Below are 21885 nucleotides of genomic sequence, written 5' to 3' on the forward strand. Positions count from 1 at the left end.
AAATCATAAAGGAACTAAGGATTTGAAGGTGTTTTCAACAGAGTATCCCAGCAGCTGGTGAGTGTCCAGGCACATCCCTGACATCAACTACAACATTTTAACATGACAGACACTGCTGTCGGGAATCACCACCCCAGTTCAGTTCAGTTCAGTCGCTCAGTCGTGTCCGACTCTTTGCGACCCTATGAATCGCAGCACGCCAGGCCTCCCTGTCCATCACCATCTCCCGGAGTTCACTCAGACTCATGTTCATCGAGTCCGTGATGCCATCCAGCCATCTCCTCCTCGGTCGTCCCCTTCTCCTCCGCCCCCCAATCCCTCCCAGCATCAGAGTCTTTTCCAATGAGTCAACTCTTCGCACTAGGTGGCCAAAGTACTGGAGTTTCAGCTTTAGCATCATTCCTTCCAAAGAAATCCCAGGGTTGATCTCCTTCAGAATGGACTGGTTGGATCTCCTTGCAGTCCAAGGGACTCTCAAGAGTCTTCTCCAACACCACAGTTCAAAAGCATCAATTCTTCGGCGCTCAGCCTTCTTCACAGTCCAGCTCTCACATCCATACATGACCACTGGAAAAACCACAGCCTTGACTAGACGGACCTTAGTCGGCAAAGTAATGTCCCTGCTTTTGAATATACTATCTAGGTTGGTCATAACTTTTGTTCCAAGGAGTAAGCGTCTTTTAATTTCATGGCTGCAGTCACCACCTGCAGTGATTTTGGAGCCCCCCAAAAAATAAAATCTGACACTGTTTCCACTGTTTCCCCATCTATTTCCCATGAAGTGATGGGACCCGATGCCATGATCTTCGTTTTCTGAATGTTGAGCTTTAAGCCAACTTTTTCACTTTCCTCTTTCACTTTCATCAAGAGGCTTTTTAGTTCCTCTTCACTTTCTGCCATAAGGGTGGTGTCATCTGCATATCTGAGGTTATTGATATTTCTCCCAGCAATCTTGATTCCAGCTTGTGTTTCTTCCAGTCCAGCGTTTCTCATGACGTACTCTGCATAGAAGTTAAATAAGCAGGGTAACAATACTCAGCCTTGATGTACTCCTTTTCCTATTTGGAACCAGTCTGTTGTTCCATGTCCAGTTCTAACTGTTGCTTCCTGACCTGCATACAGATTTCTCAAGAGATAGATTAGGTGGTCTGGTAGTAAGATGGTAGGTGTTGTAAGAGGGCATCAGAGGGCAGACACACTGATACCATACTCACAGAAAACTAGTCAATCTAATCACACTAGGACCACAGCCTTGTCTCACTCAATGAAACCAAGCCGTGCCTGCGGGGCAACCCAAGACGGGCGGGTCATGTAAAGAGGTCTGACAGAATGTGGTCCACTGGAGAAGGGAATGGCAAGCCACTTCAGTATTCTTGCCTTGAGAACCCCATGAACAGTATGAAAAGGCAAAATGATAGGATACCAAAAAGGAACTCCCCAGGTCAGTAGGTGCCCAATATGCTACTGGAGATCAGTGGAGAAATAACTCCAGAAAGAATGAAGGGATGGAGCCAAAGCAAAAACAATACCCAGTTGTGGATGTGACTGGTGATAGAAGCAAGATCCGATGCTGTAAAGAGCAATATTGCATAGGAACCTGGAATGTCAGGTCCATGAATCAAGGCAAATTGGAAGTGGTCAAACAAGAGATGGCAAGGGTGAACGTTGACATTCTAGGAATCAGCGAACTAAAATGGACTGGAATGGGTGAATTTAACTCAGATGACCATTATATCTACTACTGCGGGCAGGAATCCCTCAGAAGAAATGGAGTAGCCATCACGGTCAACAAAAGAGTCCGAAATGCAGTACTTGGATGCAATTTCAAAAACGACAGAATGATCTTTGTTCGTCTCCAAGGCAAACCATTCAATATCACAGTTATCCAAGTCTATGCCCCAACCAGTAACACTGAAGAAGCTGAAGTTGAATGGTTTTATGAAGACCTACAAGACCTTTTAGAACTAACACCCAAAAAGATGTCCTTTTCATTATAGGGGATTGGAATACAAAAGTAGGAAGTCAAGAAACACCTGGAGTACAAGGCAAATTTGGCCTTGGAATGCGGAATGAAGCAGGGCAAAGACTAATAGAGTTTTGCCAAGAAAATGCACTGGTCATAGAAAACACCCTCTTCCAACAACACAAGAGAAGACTCTACACATGGACATCACCAGATGGTCAACACCGAAATCAGATTGATTATATTCTTTGCAGCCAAAGATGGAGAAGCTCTACACAGTCAACAAAAATAAGACCAGGAGCTAACTGTGGCTCAGATCATGAACTCCTTATTGCCAAATTCAGACTTAAATTGAAGAAAGTAGGGAAAACCGCTAGACCATTCAGGTATGACCTAAATCAAATCCCTTATAATTATACAGTGGAAGTGAGAAATAGATTTAAGGGACTAGATCTGATAGATAGAGTGCCTGATGAACTATGGAATGAGGTTCGTGACATTGTACAGGAGACAGGGGTCAACACCATCCCCATGGAGAAGAAATGCAAAAAAGCAAAATGGCTGTCTGGGGAGGCCTTACAAATAGCTGTGAAAAGAAGAGAGGCGAAAAGCAAAGGAGAAAAGGAAAGATATAGGCATCTGAATGCAGAGTTCCAAAGAATAGCAGGAAGAGATAAGAAGGCCTTCTTCAGCAATCAATGCAAAGAAATAGAGGAAAACAACAGAATGGGAAAGACTAGAGATCTCTTCAAGAAAATTAGAGATACCAAGGAAACATTTCATGCAAAAATGGGCTCAATAAAGGACAGAAATGGTCTGGACCTAACAGAAGCAGAAGATATTAAGAAGAGGTGGCAAGAATACACAGAAGAACTGTACAAAAAAGATCTTCACGACCCAGATAATGATGATGATGTGATCACTAATCTAGAGCCAGACATCTTGGAATGTGAAGTCAAGTGGGCCTTAGAAATCATCACTACGAACAAAGTTAGTGGAGGTGATGGAATTCCAGTTGAGCTATTTCAAATCCTGAAAGATGATGCTGTGAAAGTGCTGCACTCAATATGCCAGCAAATCTGGAAAACTCAGCAGTGGCCACAGGACTGGAAAACGTCAGTTTTCATTCCAATCCCAAAGAAAGACAATACCAAAGAATGCTCAAACCACCGCACAATTGCACTCATCTCACATGCTAGTAAAGTAATGCTCAAAATTCTCCAAGCCAGGCTTCAGCAATATGTGAACTGTGAACTTCCTGATGTTCAAGCTGGTTTTAGAAAAGGCAGAGGAACCAGAGATCAAATCACTACCCCAAGGTGCTCAATTCCCTTCATTAAATAACAGTTTGAGTTTATAAACTAAAGAGTGTTTTGAGGCAAGAGAGTGAACTGACGGATTTTAGAAAGAGTATAACCAACCAGAGGAGAAGCAGGCAGCAGAGGATGAGATGGTCGGATGGCATCACCAACTCAACCGGACATGACTGTGAACAAACTCTAGGAGATGGTGAAGAACAGGGAAGCCTGGCGTGGCTGCAGTCCAGGGGGTTGCAAAGAGTCGGACATGACTGAGTGACTGAACAATATAACCAGTATACAGTTTAAAACAAGCAAGTAGCTTTGGCTAACCCTTGGTTAACCAGCAGTCTTTAATTAGCCTTAGCTGGTAAAGAATCTGCCCACTATTCAGGAGACCTGCGTTCGATCCCTGGATTGGGAAGATCCCCTGGAGAAGGGAAAGGTTACCCACTCCAGGATTCTGGCCTGGAGAATATCATGAACCGTACAGTCCATGGGGTCACAGAGTCAGACATGGCTGAACAACTTTCACTTTCACTCTCTCCTCCATCACAAGCCTTTCGGTGAAACAGGATACAAGACAGCCCGCATCTCAACCTGCAACTCACCAGCGGCAAAAATTCCCTGGACAAGGACAGAAGTACCCTCCCCACACGGCACACAGACCCTTTAGTCACCCCTTCAGGAACCTTCAGGAGCATGTCCCATCAAGAGACCCAGAGACCCAGCTGCCAACCTCCGTACCTGGCAGAGAACAGCTTCTCCTCCATGAGTCCCGAAAGGCACTTGCACCACCAGCCTGTCCCCGTCCTCACTGTCCAGGTGGCCGTGGAGCTTGCCGGGGCCGAGCAGCTCCCCAGGCCCCTCCTCGTAAATGTAGCCGCTGCTCAGGACGCTGAGCCTCACCAGGCTCCCATCCGCCTTGCAGAAAACCAAGCTCTGGACTGTGTCCTGCAGCGGGGCCTTGGTGGTCACCCGGAAGCCAGGCAGCGTGAAGGACGAAGCCAGGGCCAGCACTTTCCCTCCCTGAGAAAGATAGGCCGTGAACCTCCGGAACAGGTCCTCGGGGACGGGCTCCCCGGTGGCGATGACCAGCAGCAGACAGTTGTCCGGCCACGGGTCCCTGAGAGCGCTTTCCGGAGGCAGGTGGTACAGAGTGTAACAATCCGTGTCCACACAGTCAGCCAGCGCCGATCGGACCTGCTGGAGCGTGTCCTGGCCATCCCGGGAGTCAGAGCCCACATACAGGAGGATGTTGGGGGCCTTGCCCGTGACGTTGACCCTCCTCCCGTCCCTCTCGGGGGGGAGGTCGTCAGCGAGGCCCTCCAAACCGCCGCTGTAGTTGTACGGGAGATCTGGAATGTTCTCTGCAGAGGCAAACCTGACGGATTCAATGGTGCTGTTCTCAAGCTCCAAACACTCGTGGCAGCTGGACAGATGGAGGGGACAGTGCTCGACAGAGCCCACGCCTCTGTCACCGTCCACGGCTGGCTCACCGCCCCTAGGGGCCCCACCTGGCCCCCGAGTGGATGCAGAACCCGGAGACTGGGGGTCCTCCATAGTGTCGGGCTCAGGAGGGTTCCTCTGAATACAAGATTCGGGGTCAGGCTGCAGGAGCTGGGCTGGGGGGTCTGAGGCCTGACCCTTAAGTTCCTTTAGGGCAGAGTCCTGCAAGTGGACAGCTAAAAGAGAAGAGAAAAGACAACCCATCAACCCTCTGCCTTGTCTCGCATTTCAGCGCAAAACCTCGGGGCCTTCTCTGTACTGTAAGACCTCCATTCCATGTAACTCACATCACCCTTCAACTCCACAGCCTCCGTGGGACCCACATAACCGCTCCCCACCCCCCACTCCCCAGTTAGAAGGGTACCCCTGACAGTCCCCAGTGAAACTGCAGAATTTCCACATCTTTCCCATACAGATCAGAAAACTTCAGATCCTCGTGTTGATTGGTGAACAGGTGGAGTTTCAGAGAGGTGACTGTGTCCACTCGCTTAGAGATTCAGCTGCATGGGTGTCAATCTTTCATGCGATAATGATACTCAGAAACAAGGTGCAGGGCCTCCCTGGTGGCTCAGCAGTAAGGAATCCACCTGCCAATGCAGGAGACTTGGGTTCGATCCCTGGATCGGGACGATCCCCTGGAGAAGGAAATGGTAACCCACCACAGTTTTGTTGCCTGGAGAATCCCATGGACAGAAGAGTCTTGGCGGGCTGCAGCCCATGGGCTGCAGAGTCGGACGTGACTTAGCGACTATTCCACCAGAGTTGCCCTTAAAGAAAGAAAGTGAAGTCGCTCAGTCGTGTCCGACTCTTTGCGATCCCATGGACTGTAGTCTACTAGGCTTCTCTGTCCGTGGCATTTTCCAGGCAAGAGTACTGGAGTAGATTGCCATTTCCTTCTCCAGGGGATCTTCCTGGCCCAGGGATCGAACCCAGGTCTTCTGCATTGCAGGCAGACGCTTTACCCTCTGAGCCACCAGGGAACCCTTAAGTCATACCAAACAAGAGTGCTCAATCGTCCTTAAGCTTGTTAACGATGGCATCCTGCTATGATGAACATTTCCCCAAGTTACTTACACACGATCTTCTGAGGTATCAGTCCATTAGCCATCTGGAGTCTATCTTCCAGGAATGCCACCCCTAGCTTGCTGAAGTCATCCACACTTGCTTTGGCGATTAATTGATACGGATCCCCAGGTCGGCAAGCTAACGGCAAACAGCAGTCAGACCACTTCACAATCTGAGATAGAGTGGGCGAAGGAAGGTGAAGAAAGGGTGAGATTTTTCTTCCTTAAAATAACCAGTTACTTTACTTTTCCCTTCAGCTCCCACCACTGTCAAACCCAAAAAGTTACTGCATGTTACATTTAAACATCAAAGTTGTCCTGACTGGAACATTCTCATCTCTCCCTGACAACAGGGCTTACAAAGCACTAGACACAACGCTCTCATTTCAAAGTATCATTGAGGGCTTCCCTGGTGGCTCACTGGTAGGGAAACCACCTGCCAATGAAGGACAAACGGCTTCAATCCCTGGTCCAAAAATACCCCACATGCCGAAGAGCAACTAAGCCCGTGCACCACAACTACTGAAGTCCAAGGGCCCTTGAGCCTCTGCTCTGCAACGAGAGAAGCCACGCAATGAGAAACCCACATGCTGCAGCTGAAGCGCAGCCCTGCCGCTGAAGAGCAGCCCCCACTTGCCACAGCTCAAGAAAAGCCCACACAGCAACAAAGGCCCAATGCAGGCAAAACTAACTAAACGAAATTTAAGAGAAAAAAAAAAAAAAAGTAATTCAAGTATTGGACTTCCCTGGTGGTTCAGTGGTTAAGACTCTGCGCTTCCAATGCGGAGTGGGCTTGATCCCTGGATGGGCAACTAGGATTCCACATCCTTCAAGCACAGCCAATAATAGTTACAGTAACTGAAGTCATATGCTGCTTTTCAAGTGACTAAAGGGGAAAGGGTCACTCCCCAGACACTGGGAAAACCCTCTCTTCAGTAATAGGAAATAGAAAAACACGGTAAGTCCACAGTATCCATGATGTAAACAGATCACGTTCACATCATGACGAAGTGAAGTCGTGCCCAACTCTTTGCGACCCCATAGACAGTAGCCTGCACCAACCTCCTCCATCCATGGGATTTTCCAGGCAAGAGTACTGGAGTCGGTTGCCACTTCCTTCTCCAGGGAATCTTCCCGACCCAGGGATTGAACCCAGGTCTCCCGCATTGTAGACAGACACTTTACCTCCTGAGCCGCCAGGGAAGTCACATCATGATACATACATACAAATCATACTACAGATTTTCTTAAAGTCAGGTCCAAGACCCAAGGCAACAGAAGTCCCCTGGGAACATGTGAAAACTCATGTTCCTGGGCACCGCTCTCTGTCTGAGCCGGAAGTGTACCCAGGAAGTGAGAGCAGCTGTGACCGACTCTCCAGAGCGCCAGCCTGTCGCAGTACACACTTCCACCACAAGGGGGCCAGGGAAAAGGAGAGACAGGAAAGGGAGACGAAGCTCAGGCCTTAAAGCTTTCCAGCGTTCATAAAAGAACTGGAAACTGGAACAGGCAGCAGGGGAGTTCCCTTGGGGCCGGGAGCCTGGCTAAGGAGTCCAAGGTCTGGGTCTGGTTAAACGCAGCTAATCGCCACTGTCTGTCCTTAGGTTAAGTCTCAGAACCTCTGAAGCCTCTGCTTATTTGTTTATAAAACAGGAATAATGGGGGTACCCATCGCGTTACAGGTTCATTATGCTAATGAGATTAAAAGTTAATGTCATGTCCCCAGTTGAAAGCTTGGGACAGAAAATGTGTGTGTTAGTCGCTCAGTCGTGTCCGACTATTTGCGACCCCATGGACTGTAGCCCACTAGGCTCCTCTGTCCATGGGATTTTCCAGGCAAGAATACTAGAGTGGGATGCCATCCCCTTCTCCAGGGGGGATCTTCCTGCACTGCAGGCAGATTCTTTGCCATCTGAACCACCAGGGAACAGAAAAAGTGCTCAATAAATGGCAGCTGCTATTACTAGATGTTATGAATTTGACTTTAAAAGCAATACTGAATATTTGATTTCTCGTGTGTGCCTGCTTAATCACGTCTGACTCTTTGCCACCCTACAGACTGTAGCCCAGCAGGCTCCTCGGTCCATGCGATTCTCCAGGCAAGAACACTGGAGTGCACTGCCATTTCCTCTTCCAGGGGATCTCCTGATTCAGGGATCGAACCTGCATCTCCTGTGTTTCCTGCATTGGCAGGTGAATTCTATAACACTGAGCCACCTGGGAAGACCCACTGAATACAACGGTCCTTCTCTAAGATACCATGAATAATTTCCCTACTTCCCCAAATCTTCTCAGGAATATACTGCCCCCTCTTCCTGAAAACATTTTTTTTTAATGCTGTATAGATAAATAACTTTAAAAATTATCTTAAAAGCACTAGAGAATTGCTGAGATAATGAACTTCTGAGCCAAATGCCAGGATAAATCCTAAACCTACAGAGATAAAAGGAATTCCCACAAGTCACTTCTGCCCTAAGTATACTTGCCCATCCAGGAAACTTAGGGTTTAAAAGTCAGGGTCCAACAGGCATCAAGATAGACATATAGATCGATGGAATAGAACCAAGACCATAGAAATAGATGTATATATTTGAAGACAATTGATTTTGGACAAGGTTGCCAGACAACTCAAGGGGAAAGAATAGTCTTTTGAACAAATGGTGTTGGTAGAACTGGACATCCACATGCAAAGAATGAAGATGGAGCCCTATGCCAGACCATGTATCACCAGGTATAAAAAATAATCCACAAGGAATCAAATCCTTAATAAGAGCTAAAACTACAAAATCCCTAAAAGAAAACATAGATGTAAATCATCATGATATTGAATCAGGCACTGGTTTCTCAGGTAAGACACCAAAAGTACAAGCAAGAAAAGAAAAAATATATATAAACTGGACTTCATCAAAATGTTTATGCTTCAAAGAACACTTTTTGAAAGGACTTTGACAAAATGGGAGAAAATATTTGCAAATCATGTAATCAATTGGTAAGAGATCTATATCCACAATATATAAAGAATTACCACAACTCAACAATAAAAAGACAAACATCTCATTTTTTTAATGGGCAAATAATCGTAATAAGCATTTCTCCAAAGAAAATATACAAGTGGGAACAGCACTTGAAAAGATTCTCAAAATCATTTGTCGTTCAGTTCAGTTCAGTTGCTCAGTCGTGTCAACTCTGCGACCCCATGAACTGCAGCACGCCAGGCCTCCGTGTCCATCACCAACTCCCGGAGTTCACTCAAACTCATGTCCATCGAGTCGGTGATACCATCCATCTCATCCTCGGTCGTCCCCTTTTCCTCCTGCCCCCAGTTCCTCCCAGCATCAGAGTCTTTTCCAATGAGTCAACTCTTCGCATGAGGTGGCCAAAGGATTGGAGTTTCAGCCTCAGCATCAGTCCTTCCAATGAACACCCAGGACTGATCTCCTTCAGAATGGACTGGTTGGATCTCCTTGCAGTCCAAGGGACTCTCAAGAGTCTTCTCCAACACCACAGTTCAAAAGCATCAATTCTTCGGTGTTCGGCTTTCTTCACAGTCCAACTCTCACATCCATACATGACCACAGGAAAAACCATAGCCTTGACTAGACGGACCTCTGTTGGCAAAGTAATGTCTCTGCTTTTGAATATGCTATCTAGGTTGGTCATAACTTTCCTTCCAAGGAGTAAACATCTTTTAATTTCATGGCTGCAGTCACCATCTGCATTGACTTCGGAGCCCAAAAAAATAAATTCTGATACTGTTTCACCATCTATTTCCCATGAAGTGATGGGACGAGATGCCATGATCTTCGTTTTCTGAACGTTGAGCTTTAAGCCAACTTTTTCACTCTCCTCTTTCACTTTCGATTCAAGAGGCTTTTTAGTTCCTCTTCGCTTTCTGCCATAAGGGTGGTGTCATCTGCATATCTGAGGTCATTGATATTTCTCCCGGCAATCTTGATTTCAGCTTGTGCTTCTTCCAGCCCAGCGTTTCTCATGATGCACTCTGCATATAAGGGAGACATAAATCCACACCACAATGAGGAGCCTGCCTGATGGCTCCGTGGTAAAGAATCTTTCTGCCAATTCAGGAGGCTCGGGTCGATCCCTGACCCGGGAAGATACTGCATGCCACAGAGCAATTAAGCCCCTGTCACGACTATCAAGCCTGACCTCTCGAGTGTGTGGCCTGCAACAAAAGAAGCCACTGCAGTGAAAACCCAAACGCCACAGTGAGTACCCAGCCCCTCCCACTCACTGCAACTCTCACAGCGAAAAAGACCCAGCACAGGCAAAAAACAAAAATAAATAAAATTATTTTTTTTAAAAAACCACAATGAGGTACTTCATCCTCTACCAGGATGACTACAATTGAAAAGATAGACAGCAACAAATATTGAGGACGTTGAGCAATCAAACCCTAATACCCTGCTGGTAGAACTGCGAAACAGCAGGCCCCCCCTTAGAAAAGAGTCCATCAGCTCCTCGAAAAGCCAAACACAGAGCTTCCTAACGACCCAGAAACTCCACTCCTAGGAATATACTTAAGAGAACTAAAAACATACGTCTGCACACAAAACCTGTCCACAAAAGTTCATAGCAGCATCATTCATCACACTCAAAGTGTGGAAACACCCCAAGCGTCCACCTATATTGTGCTAAGTCTAGGAAGCCAGTTACTATAAGGCCACATATTGAATGATTCTGTTCATATAAAAAATCAAAATGGAAGGATCTACAGAGTTCACAAGTAGATTAGCGGTTGGCAGGGACAGAATGCTGGGGAGTGACTGATGGGAGTCACAGAGGAATGCTGATGGGTATGTAATTTCTCTTGGGGTATGAAAATGTTCCGGAATTAGTGACGACTGTACAGCTACTAAACTGTAAACAAACACTTTAAAAGTATGAAGTTCACGCTGTTAGGTAGGTAGAACAGGGAAAAGGAGTCCAAAACGGCGGAGGCCACAGGCAAGGAAGGGAAAAGCCCACGAAAATGAAACCAAAGAAGGTCCGAGGACCGGAGTGAGGACCTCAGGTAAGACAAACACCACTCCTGGCTGGCCCAGTTTACATAGCAGAGGCCCAGGGAGAGAGAGACATCCACGTAGAGGAGCCAGAGCCAGCTCTCTCTCTCTCTCTCCTGCGCGCTGGGGCGCTCTTCTCCTCATCTCTTTAGGTCGACGTGCCCTCACGCCTGAAAGATGGATTTTCCTGCTCTCTTCTAAATAAAATAGAGCTGTAACACTGATTTGTCTAAGAGCTATAACACGGTCCATTGGAGACCTGAGAGCTACAACACGGTCTATCCAAGACCTGAGAGCTGTGACACGCCGAGGGGGCTTTAATGCCCGTCTCTCCAAATCTTTGTTGTGACGAGACAAAGAATCGAGGAACATACACTCGTGTGACAATGCTATGTGAATTATATCTCAAAAAAAAAAAAAATCTGGACTCCTCTAGGGTCTAACCCTACACCACAAAATCTTTATTCCTTACTATTTCACTTCTCTCCTTAAAAGAGAATTCAAATTAAACTTTGCTCCTAAGGCAAAGAATCATTCTAAAAGCTGAGAAACATTGTCTTAGAGGTAAAATAATAAACACAGATCTTTATGATCAACAGGCTGAAACCCACTACTCAGCCTAGAGTACCTGCACAAAGAGGAACCTCAGAATTCTCTTTTAGCTCTACATGTCAGCTTCCCTCACAACTGCAGCAGTCGCCGGCTCCATCCCTGGGTGGGGAAGATCCCCTGGAAAAGGAAATGGTAATCCACTCCAGTTTTCTTCCCTGGGAAATCTCATGGACAGAGGGGCCTGGCAGGCTACAGTCCGTGGGGTTGCAAAGACTCAGACACAACTGAGCAACTGAGCGACTGACTGCCACCTCTGCGCAGGTTCGCCTGGAGGGTGGGTCTGACCCATGCAGGCCTCAGTAGAATTCTGCATTTCAAATATAATACCTTTGATCCCGGATGAAGAGTTGAAGTCTACAATCCAGACAAAGATCTAGCTGATTTCCAGCTCTGAGAATGCAGGAAGGATGTCAGCTCTGGAGAATGAGAAGATAAACGACCACCTCGGTGAGAGCTGACTTTTCTGATGAGGGTGAATGGGAAACAGGAAAAGGAGCAATGCAACCCCCCGCAGGAGACTAAAAGCATCTTTGTTCTCAGCATTATGTGGGCCGAGAATGATGGGAGATGTTCAGCCAATGGAGACCCAGCCCAGGATTTAGTTGTTCAGATGTTGATGTAGCAGCCTGCTACCAGAGCACCAGCATGGAGCTGGAGCTCAAAGTAGGCACTTGGTGTAAAAGGAGCCAACAATCAAATCCTCACGCCTGGGAGGAGAGCCACAGGAGTTAAACAAAGCAAGGGGAAGGACAGGAAATGGCCAGAGAACAATATACACACTCATCCCTGATCAAGTTTCTAAACCCAGCCAGCTGTTTCCTCACCTAAATGCGTTTCCTTTTTCTAGGAACCTGGTCCGTGAGCCACAGACCATGCAAACTCCCCCAGCAGCACCGTGGCCTCATCAAAGCAAAGCCACACAGTCACTAAATGCAAACAGTCCGCTTCCCTTTTGCACTTTGAGATGGAGACAAAGAGGCAGAGAAAGAAAGGGAAGGCAAGCCAAAGGCTTACTCCCAAAGATCAAAGCCAAGGAAGCCCCAGTCAGCCCAAAACAAAGGGATTTCCTCACCCATGCAGAAAGCCCTTGTGAAACCCAAGCTCGCAACTTGTGGCTACGATGATCACAGCAATGGCAGTGATGTGTCTTCTCCACTCAGTTCAGTTCAGTCGCTCAGTTGTGTCCAACTCTTTGTGACCCCATGGACTGCAGCACGCTAGGCTTCTCCATCCATCACCAACTCCCGGAGTTTACTCAAACTCATGTCCATTGAATCAGTGATGCCATCCAACCATATCATCCTCTGTCGTCCCCTTCTCCTCCCGCCTTAAGTCTTTCCCAGCATCAGGGTCTTTTCCAGTGAGTCAGTTCTTCGCATCAGGTGGCCAAAGGATTGGAGTTTCAGCTTCAGCATCAGTCCTTCCAATGAATATTCAGGATTGATCTCCTTTAGGATAGACTGGTTGGATCTCCTTGTAGTCCAAGAGACTCTCAAGAGTCTTCTCCAACACCACAGTTGAAAAGCATCAGTTCTTCGGCTCTCAGCTTTATAGTCCAACTCTCACATCCATACATGACTACTGGAAAAACCATAGCTTTGATAGATGGACCTTTGGTGGCAAAGTCATGTCTCTGCTCCACTCACCTCAACACAAGCGTGCACACGGAAGGGGATCCTGTGGCCAAGGACGCTGGGTTAAACCCTCTTCAGTGAACTGCCCTTCCCAAGGCTGCCTGCAGCGGGTGCTGAGCCGAAGCTCTGCAGCTAATGCGAGGATGGGAATCTTAACAACTAGTCAGGTGACAGTTAATCTCATGTGCCAACTGGGCTGGCCCACAGTCTCTGGATATTTGGCCAAACATCATTTCAGAGGTGACTGTGAAGATATTTTTCAGACGTGGTCAACATTTTAAATGATTTCACTTCGAGTAAAGTATATCATCCTCCTGTAACACAGGTGAGCCTTGTCTAATCAGCTGAAGGCCCTACAAGAAAAAGACTGCGGTTCCCGGAGGAAGAGGGAATTCTGCCTCTAGACTGCCTTCAGACTCGAGGTGCAACATCTGTTCTCTAGGAGTTTCCAGCCGCTGGCCGGCCCTGCAGACCTGGGACTCCCCAGAGTCCACAGTTGGGCTTCCCCAGGGGCTCAGGGGTAAAGAATTCACCTGTAATGCAGGAGACGTGGGTTTGATCCCTGGGTGGGGAAGATCCCCTGGGGAAGGAAATGGCAATCCACTCCAGTATTCTTGCCTGGAAAAAAATCCCAAGGACAGAGGAGCCTGGCTACAGTCCATGGAGCCAATACATAAGCACAGACTCCACAATCACGGAAGCCAGTTCCTTAAAATAAACCTCTTTCTGTCTGTCTTTCTCTCCTTTCCTCCACTACTTCTCTGTCTCCCTCCATCCCTATATATGTGTGTGTGTGTATAATGTATGCACACACACACACACCCACACACACACACACACCCTATTCTGTTTCACAAGAGAACCCGGATAAACACCGGCTACCATTAGTGAGCCTGGGTAACATCAATGTCACTGCTTCAACGCTGCTCATTTTTTGGCTCTCGTTTCTCTTCCCCCAAATCAGTGTAATTACACGTTGCTGCTAAGTCGCTCCAGTCGTGTCCGACTCTGTGCGACCCCATAGATGGCAGCCCATGAATACTGGAGTGGGTTGCTATTTCCTTCTCCAGTGCATGAAAGTGAAAAGTGAAAGTGAAGTCACTCAGTCATGTCCGACTCTTAGCGACCCCACGGACGGCAGCCTACCAGGCTCCTCCGTCCATGGGATTTTCCAGGCAAGAGTACTGCAGTGGGGTGCCAGTGCCTTCTCCGAATTACATGTTAGGTTTTTTAAACATCTAGTAACGAACGGATTGAAAGAGGGCTAGACACACAAAGATGTCAAGATCTGAAACCAGGACAGTCAGGGGAAGAGGTTATTTCCTACTTTCAGTTACTCTCCATGCCTTTTGGGTTTGGGAACAGAAAGGATATAAGCAGGACTACAGAATTCGTTTTCACTCTCTTATTTAGCAAGGTACTATGATGTGTGGTGCTTTCAAAAGAAGGGGATTGGAAAACCAAGTCAACAGTATCAGGGGTATGATGAGTCCACCCACAAGCTACAGTTGAAATGATAAAGTGACCCTGATGAGACTTAAGATGGATCTGCAAAACCATAACCGACCAGAAAACTCAGTGCAAAGGGTGGTCTAGGTGTTCTAATTCGCTGAATAACTGAGAGCTAATCAGAAAATAACAGAAATACCCTTGTTGCTATAACTTTTTTTTTTTTGGTCACACCACAGAGCATGCAGGATCTCAGTCCCCTCATCAGGGGTCAAACCTACACCCCCTACAGTGGAAGGTTTGAGTCTTAACCACTGGACCACCAGGGAGGTCCCTGTCATAACTGTTTTCTATTATGTATTGATATTTAGAAGCCCGATAAGCATGTGAGGGCCAGCATCTACAGGATACTATATTAGCAACCACAGTTTTTCACTTTACATCCCTGTCCACCCCCCATGTTAGTAAGCCAACAAAGAACAGAAGTTTTAAACAGACATCCCCAGAATGTCTCTTCCACCATGTCCCATGAGGCAAACAAATCACTAAGGTGAGCCCAGATTCAAGGGAGGAATATAAAATTTCACTTGTCCATTAAGAGGAAGGAAATCTGCAGCCACCTTAAGCCAAATCTACAGCACGGGTTTCAGCCAGCTCTCTCACTCCTCTGCCCCGTGTGGAAATGGCACGTCCTGAGACAGCCGTGCTCTCTCTGCCTGGTCCCTGCACGAGAAAGAAGCGTGGAGCGGACCCAGCTTGAAACAGCAACCAGAGACCTGCTCAGCCTCATGTGTAACAGGAGCAAAAAACGAAGATTTGCTGTTAGAAGCCAACGAAATTCTGAGGTCACCTGTTCATTCCAGCCAAGTTGACTGCAACAATGTACAAAACTGCATTCTTTAAAATAGGGGCCCCTCTACCAGCCCCTCCTGCCATATTCCCCATCTCCAGGAATGATCCCCCATCCACCCAAAAGTCCATCATCATCTCCTAAAAAAGCTCCTAACTCTCTCTGTCTCCACACCTCTCCTCCCTGCTACCAATACTCTGCAAGGTTCATCTCTCTTCCCTCACAGGGTACAATCCATTCCAGGTTGGCCTCCCCCAGATCCGATCTCCAATCTGCCTGCATTATGATCTTTACCATATGAACCTGCTCATTCTGCTTTAAAAAAGAAAAAGAAATGTTTTAGCCTGCTGTCCACAGGATAAAGTCCAAATTCCCAATTAGTGTATATAAACCTTTATAATCCGTGTACCCTATGTATTTGCCATGCTATTAAAGAACATTTAATTCTGGTACATAGAAAACCAGAAAAACAAATGGCACAAATTTCATGGATATGTTGTCAGTCACTTTTAAGATGTGCTAAAGACAAGCAAGAGAAAAGGAACGTACGTGTGCTAAACACTGATAAAAAGAACGAAACAGAAGACAGTATTGCTCCCAGGCAGAAAATCAAGGATGGACCGAGTAAATCCTAGATAATAGTAAGACACGGATCTGCCACCTCCCAGTTAAAAAGCGAAAGTGAAAGTCACTCAGTTGTGGCTAAGTCACTTTAGTCGTGACCGACTCTTCACGACCCCATGGACTGTAGTCCGCCAGGCTCCTCTGTCCATGGGATTCTCCAGGCAAGAATGCTGGAGTGGGTTGCCATGCCATCCTCCAGGGGATCTTCCCAACCCAAGGATCAAACCTGGGTCTCCTGCATTGCAGGAATATTCTTTACCATCTAAGCCACCAGGGAAGCCCCAGTTGACAGTTATGTCATCCCTAAATCAGCCACCCATTAGGGTTCCATGCATATTCCGCCTAGAAACAGGTAAAACACACAGCTTCTCTGCAGGTCACTGGTAAGCCGAAGCTCTTTCAAACACCCTGACGTCCTGAATTTCCCCAACAGAGCAAGCGTGTGCTGGCCACAGGCAGCCTCCACCCATGGAGTCCCTGTGACCGTATCCTCGGCAGGCAGCCGATGTGGCAGACAGAGGCAGGATGTGTGAACCCTGCCTAGCTCAGGATTCAGGCGTGCAGTCCTTCCACCCCTCAGGAGCCCCATTCCAAGTGGTAGCAGAACCCAGAACTATTTCTTGCTTATATTTTGAATTAATTTAATAGACTGTGCAATTTGAGCATCTTAACTTGGTCAGACTTTATTTTTTGGGGCTCAAAAATCACTGCAGATGGTGATTGCAGCCATGAAATTAAAAGACACTTACCCCTTGGAAGAAAAGTTATGACCAACCTAGACAGCATATTGAAAAGCAGAGACATTACTTTGCCAACAAAGGTCCGTCTAGTCAAAGCTATGGTTTTTCCAGTAGTCATGTATGGATGTGACAGCTGGACTGTGAAGAAGGCTGAGCGCCAAAGAACTGATGCTTTTGAACTGTGGTGTTGGAGAAGACTCTTGAGAGTCCCTTGGACTGAAAAGGAGATCCAAACAGTCCATTCTGAAGGAGATCAGCCCTGGGATTTCTTTGGAAGGAATGATGCTAAAGCTCAAACTCCAGTACTTTGGCCACCTCATGCGAAGAGTTGACTCATTGGAAAAGACTCTGATGCTGTGAGGGATTGGGGGCAGGAGGAGAAGGGGACGACAGAGGATGAGATGGCTGGATGGCATCACTGACTCAGTGGACGTGAGTCTGAGTGAACTCAGGGAGTTGGTGATGGACAGGGAGGCCTGGCATGCTGCAATTCATGGGGTCACAAAGAGTCGGACACGACTGAGCGACTGAACTGAACTGACTGAACTTGGTCTGAGAGCCTCTCTATTCTGTGGTCACTGGGTAATTATTACATTACCCAGTGACCATTGGGTAATGTGACCATTTGGTAAAGTTGGTAATGTTTGGTAATGTTCTGGAAAGCTATCACTGCACCAACGTAATTTAATGCATCACAGGGTCACAAAATGAGTTGGACATGACTTAGTAACTAAACTACAATAATAATACTCCAGCCACATCTTTCCCCTCTGGCCTTCCCCTGAACCACTTCGCCAACTCATGTTAATTAGACTCCAACTGGGACTTCCCTTCTGGTCCAGGGGTTTAAGACTGCCTTCCTAAGCAGGGGACCTGGGCTCGATCCGTTGTCAGGAAACTATTAATAAGATCCCTTGTGCCACGAGAGCTTCCCCGGTGGCTCAGCTGATAACGAACCCGCCTGCAATGCAGAAGACCCTGGTTTGATCCTTGGGTCAAGACAATCCCCTGGAGAAAGGATAGGCTAACCACTCCAGCATTCTTGGGCTACCCACGTGGCCCAGATGGTAAACAATCGGCCTGCAATGAAGGAGACCTGGGTTCACTCCCTGGGTTGGGAAGATCCCCTGGTGAAGGGAAGATCCCCTGGCGAAGGGAACGGCCACCTACAGCAGTATTCTTGCCTGGAGAATTCCATGGACAAAGGAGCCTGGCAGGAAATAGTCCATGGGGTCTCAAAGGGTCAGACATGACTGAGCGACTTTCACTTCACTTTGTGCCATGAAGCAACTAAGCCTATGCACTGCAATGAAGAGACAGTGCAGCCAAAAACAAATTTAAAAAAAATTGTTTAATTAGACTCCATTGTCCCCAGGTACAAACGCTCTGTGTGCTTCTGCACCTGCCCAGGAAGCCCTTTCCTCCTGCTTCACCTAATTCTCATTTTTCCTTAAAACCTCAGCTGTTGCCCCCACCCTGAAAGTCCTTCCTGACACCACCCCATATGGATAGGTTCACCATCTCCCCCTATACGTGCTTTCCCAGAGCACTTATCACAATGAACTTTAATTGTTCACTTACTTAGCTATCTTCTCCCCTCACACCGTGAGCTCCTTAAGATGACTGCGACTGTCATCTCTGAACGCATTTTTTTCCGTTAAGTCTTTATTGAATTTGTTACAATATTGCTTCTGTGTTACCATTTTGGTTTTTTGGCCACAAGGCACAGGGGATCTTAGCTCCCAGACCAGGAATTGAATCCGCACTCTCTGCATTGCAAGACAAGTTGTAACCAGTGGGCTGCCAGGGAAGTCCCTCTGAATGTGCCTTTCATCTTCAAATGACATACATCCAGCCCTAGAACATAATCTGACACACAGCAGGCACTCAACAGCCCCTGGATGGATGGATGAAGGCCTTTACAGAATGCAAAGATCATGAGTGAATTTTCTGCAACAAAAAAAACTGTGTCAGTTCTTTGGGTCACCGACTCTTACTAAACAGGACTGCTAATATAAGCACAGAAGACACTGAAATGTGAGCTGAATCTGCCATGACCCACTGGTATCTCTTATGGAACCTACGAAATAACTAGGACTACTGTTCAGTAAATATCTGTTAGTGAAAGAATGACTAAGTGAAAATATGAATGTGTGAATGCTACAGTTTTTAAACTGACTTCCTGAAATTTACTTCTCTGTTGTCAGGGGGTCTGTAGAATGACCACAAAAGAGATTTTCAAAATCCGAAAAGGCATCATTTTTGATAGCTGTGGGAGTGGTACTGTCCTAAAAACGGGAAAGAATTTTATCAAGTTCCAAAGTCCTTCCTCAATGACATATTTGCTATTAAATACCTTAGGATCCTATCAAATTCAAATGACTTGAGAGTTAGGTGAAACACATAGATTCATGAACACCCCCAAGCTGCAAGATCCCATTAAGCAATAAACCTGAATGGGAACAGCAGACGTAGAAGACAGACCTGTGAAATCAACTCCTTTTTTAAGATCTGAAGCCCAGTTTACAAAACAGAGCTGTGTAAGTTCTTTGGGTCATCGACTCTTGGGTCATCTGTGTAATAAATAGCCACGGTGGTCCAAAATATGGCTCTAGACAGCTCTAGCTCCTGGTTGCAAAATCCACTAAACTCTCTGATCACAAATAAGATGACTTAACTGGAGAGTACACTTGGTGGATAGGCATCCTTTTGCCCCCAGAATTAAGTAACCACTGGAACATTCCAGTCTTGGTGGTCCAGTGGTTAATAATCTGCCTGCCAATCCAGAGGGCACAAGCTTGACTCTTGGTCTGGGAGCTAAGATTCCACATGTTGCAGGGCAACTAAGCCCATGCACCCCACAACTACCGACCCAAGCACCCTGGAACCCACGCTCCACAACAAGAGAAGCCACCTCAAAGAGAAGCTCTCACCCCCCGCAGCTAGAAAGTAGCCCCCACTCGCCACGACCAGAGAAAAGCTCAAGCACAGCCAAAAGTATATAACTTATTTAAAAATCTTAAAAGCTCTGTAGGTGATTTAAGGAGAAGGGCATGACAACCCACTCCAGTACTCTTGCCTGGAGAATCCCTGTGGACTGAGGAGCCTGGTGGGTACAGTCCATGGGGTTGCAAAGAGTCAGAACGACTGAGCGACTAAACACAGCACAGGTGATTTAAAAAAAGAAAAAAAATTAAGTAACAGCCACGAGGAGAGATCTTAAATCGCCCTTGGGGCAGAAATGTTAATCATCTCCCAACATCTAGTCTTTCTTTCTCCCTTGTAGTAATAGAACTCCGGGTCTTCATGGAATCCATGGCTGCCCAGCTACGGACTGCATTTCTCCACCTCCCTGCAGCTGAAAGACATGTGATGTGAAGCTTCTGGATCACAGCCTCAAAGAGGAAGCGCGTTGGTCCCCACCTTCCCTGTCTTTCCCTATTCTGAGAGCTGGAATGCAGATCAGGTTAGGGGGTGGGGGTCGGGGTAGGGTAACAGGAGCCCAGCCTCCACCGAGAGAGAACCAGATCACGGCAGAGGGGAGGCAGCCTAGCAACAGGGCAGAAAGGGGCTGGGTCCCCGGGGGGCTTCCAGAGCAGGACCTTCCCCCTCAGAGACAAGTTCGATTCTACCTCGTCTGAAGTGCTACGGGCTGGGCATCACTTGTTACAACAGCTTAGCTTGGACCTTGGGCTTCCCTGATAGCTCAGACAGTAAAGACTCTGCCTGCAATGTGGGAGACCTAGGTTCTATCCCTGGGTCAGGAAGATCCCCTGGGGAGGGCGTGGCAACCCACTCCAGTATTCTTGCCTGGAGAATCCCACGGACAGAGGAGTCTGGTGGGCTACAGTCCCTGGGGTCACAGAGAGTCGGACACAACTGAGCGACTTTCACAACAGCTTGTACCTTACCTAATACAGTAACGGTGTTCCTTAAGATGCCATGTGTATAGAGATACACATTAGGCAACAATGATCCAGGAAAATGAAGAGCACAGCGGGTCACACTTTTGTGTTAAAAAAGGAATCTGTGCATATTTGATATTTTAAATAGTTGCAATATTTTAGAAATTTTGGCACAGATTTTAAGTTGAAATCTTACTAAATATATACAACATTAGACTACATAAGAAAACTTCAGGGACTTCCCTGGTGGTCCAGCAGGTAAGACTTCGCCTTGCAATGCAGGGGGGGCAGGTTCTATCCCTGGTCAGGGACTAAGATCCCATATCCCTTGTGGCCAAGAGACAAAAACATGAAACAGAAGCAATATTACAACACATTCAATACAGATGCTAAAAATGGCTGATGTCAAAAAAAAAAAAAAAACCTTCAACCTTTAATCATATAACTTCAATTTTCTTCTCTTTAAAAATGACCATAATATCTTATAAAACTGTAAGCACTAGAGGTAATAAAGCAGGGGCTCAATAAATGGTGTGATTATTATCCTAAGTATATATAGAGCTTAATAAACAGTAGGACCTGGCAGGACAAAAATGTCATGTCCTAGCACACTAGGTTACTGTCAGACCACCACCTGCAAAACTCTAAATCCCTCCTGAGCTCCAAACAGAGGAGAGGTTCCTGCTCTCCTTTACTTTTTCCTATCCGCTAACTCTTATTTCCATCCACCTTGAGTTCTAGTCAATTATTTCCAGTCTTATTTCTCTCTTCCTTTTCATTCATCCCAACACAGTGTCTTCAAGACAGTGTTGTGAGATGGAGGTCCAGTGGCCATGGGTGCCTTCAGCAAAATGCCTCCTGGATTGTTCACGCCACAGGCAGGAAGCATACAGTGGGTGAGTGAGGGCAGAAAGGACTCACCCCAGATGCCAGCAGAAGCAGCCTATAAGGGGGGGGCGGGGTTGGGAAGGAGTTAGGGTTAGGCGTCCATGAGCCTGATAGGTGACAGCCCCCAGGAGAAGGCACCCATCGAGAGCTTACACCAGAGGGTGTGTGTCCAGAAAGATGACAGGCCATCCCAAGGAAAACCCGCAAAGGAGACCCAAGACATGATGATGCCATTTTCAGACTCAACAAAAAGATAACGAAGAGGAGGATGCGATGAGGAGGGAGGGCAGGGAAGGAGTAAAATCTGGGACGCGCGGGCAGTGGATTT

The 21885-nt window shown here is 47.0% G+C and overlaps 1 protein-coding gene across 1 annotated transcript in view; it reads right to left on the reverse strand.

Annotated features, from left to right (window-relative positions):
* The window catches only part of HLCS (holocarboxylase synthetase), a 193202-nt gene that overhangs the window by 165987 nt on the left and 5330 nt on the right, over window positions 1–21885 (reverse strand). Inside the window, exons 3-4 of the mRNA XM_068972287.1 lie at window positions 5845–6007; window positions 4009–4946 (exon numbers count right to left, since the gene is read on the reverse strand). Of these exons, the coding sequence (XP_068828388.1) occupies window positions 4009–4946; window positions 5845–6007 (1101 nt within the window). The remainder of the gene's footprint in view (window positions 1–4008; window positions 4947–5844; window positions 6008–21885) is intronic.

Source organism: Capricornis sumatraensis, chromosome 1 (assembly GCF_032405125.1).
Source record: "Capricornis sumatraensis isolate serow.1 chromosome 1, serow.2, whole genome shotgun sequence".
Taxonomy (NCBI): Eukaryota; Metazoa; Chordata; class Mammalia; order Artiodactyla; family Bovidae; genus Capricornis; species Capricornis sumatraensis.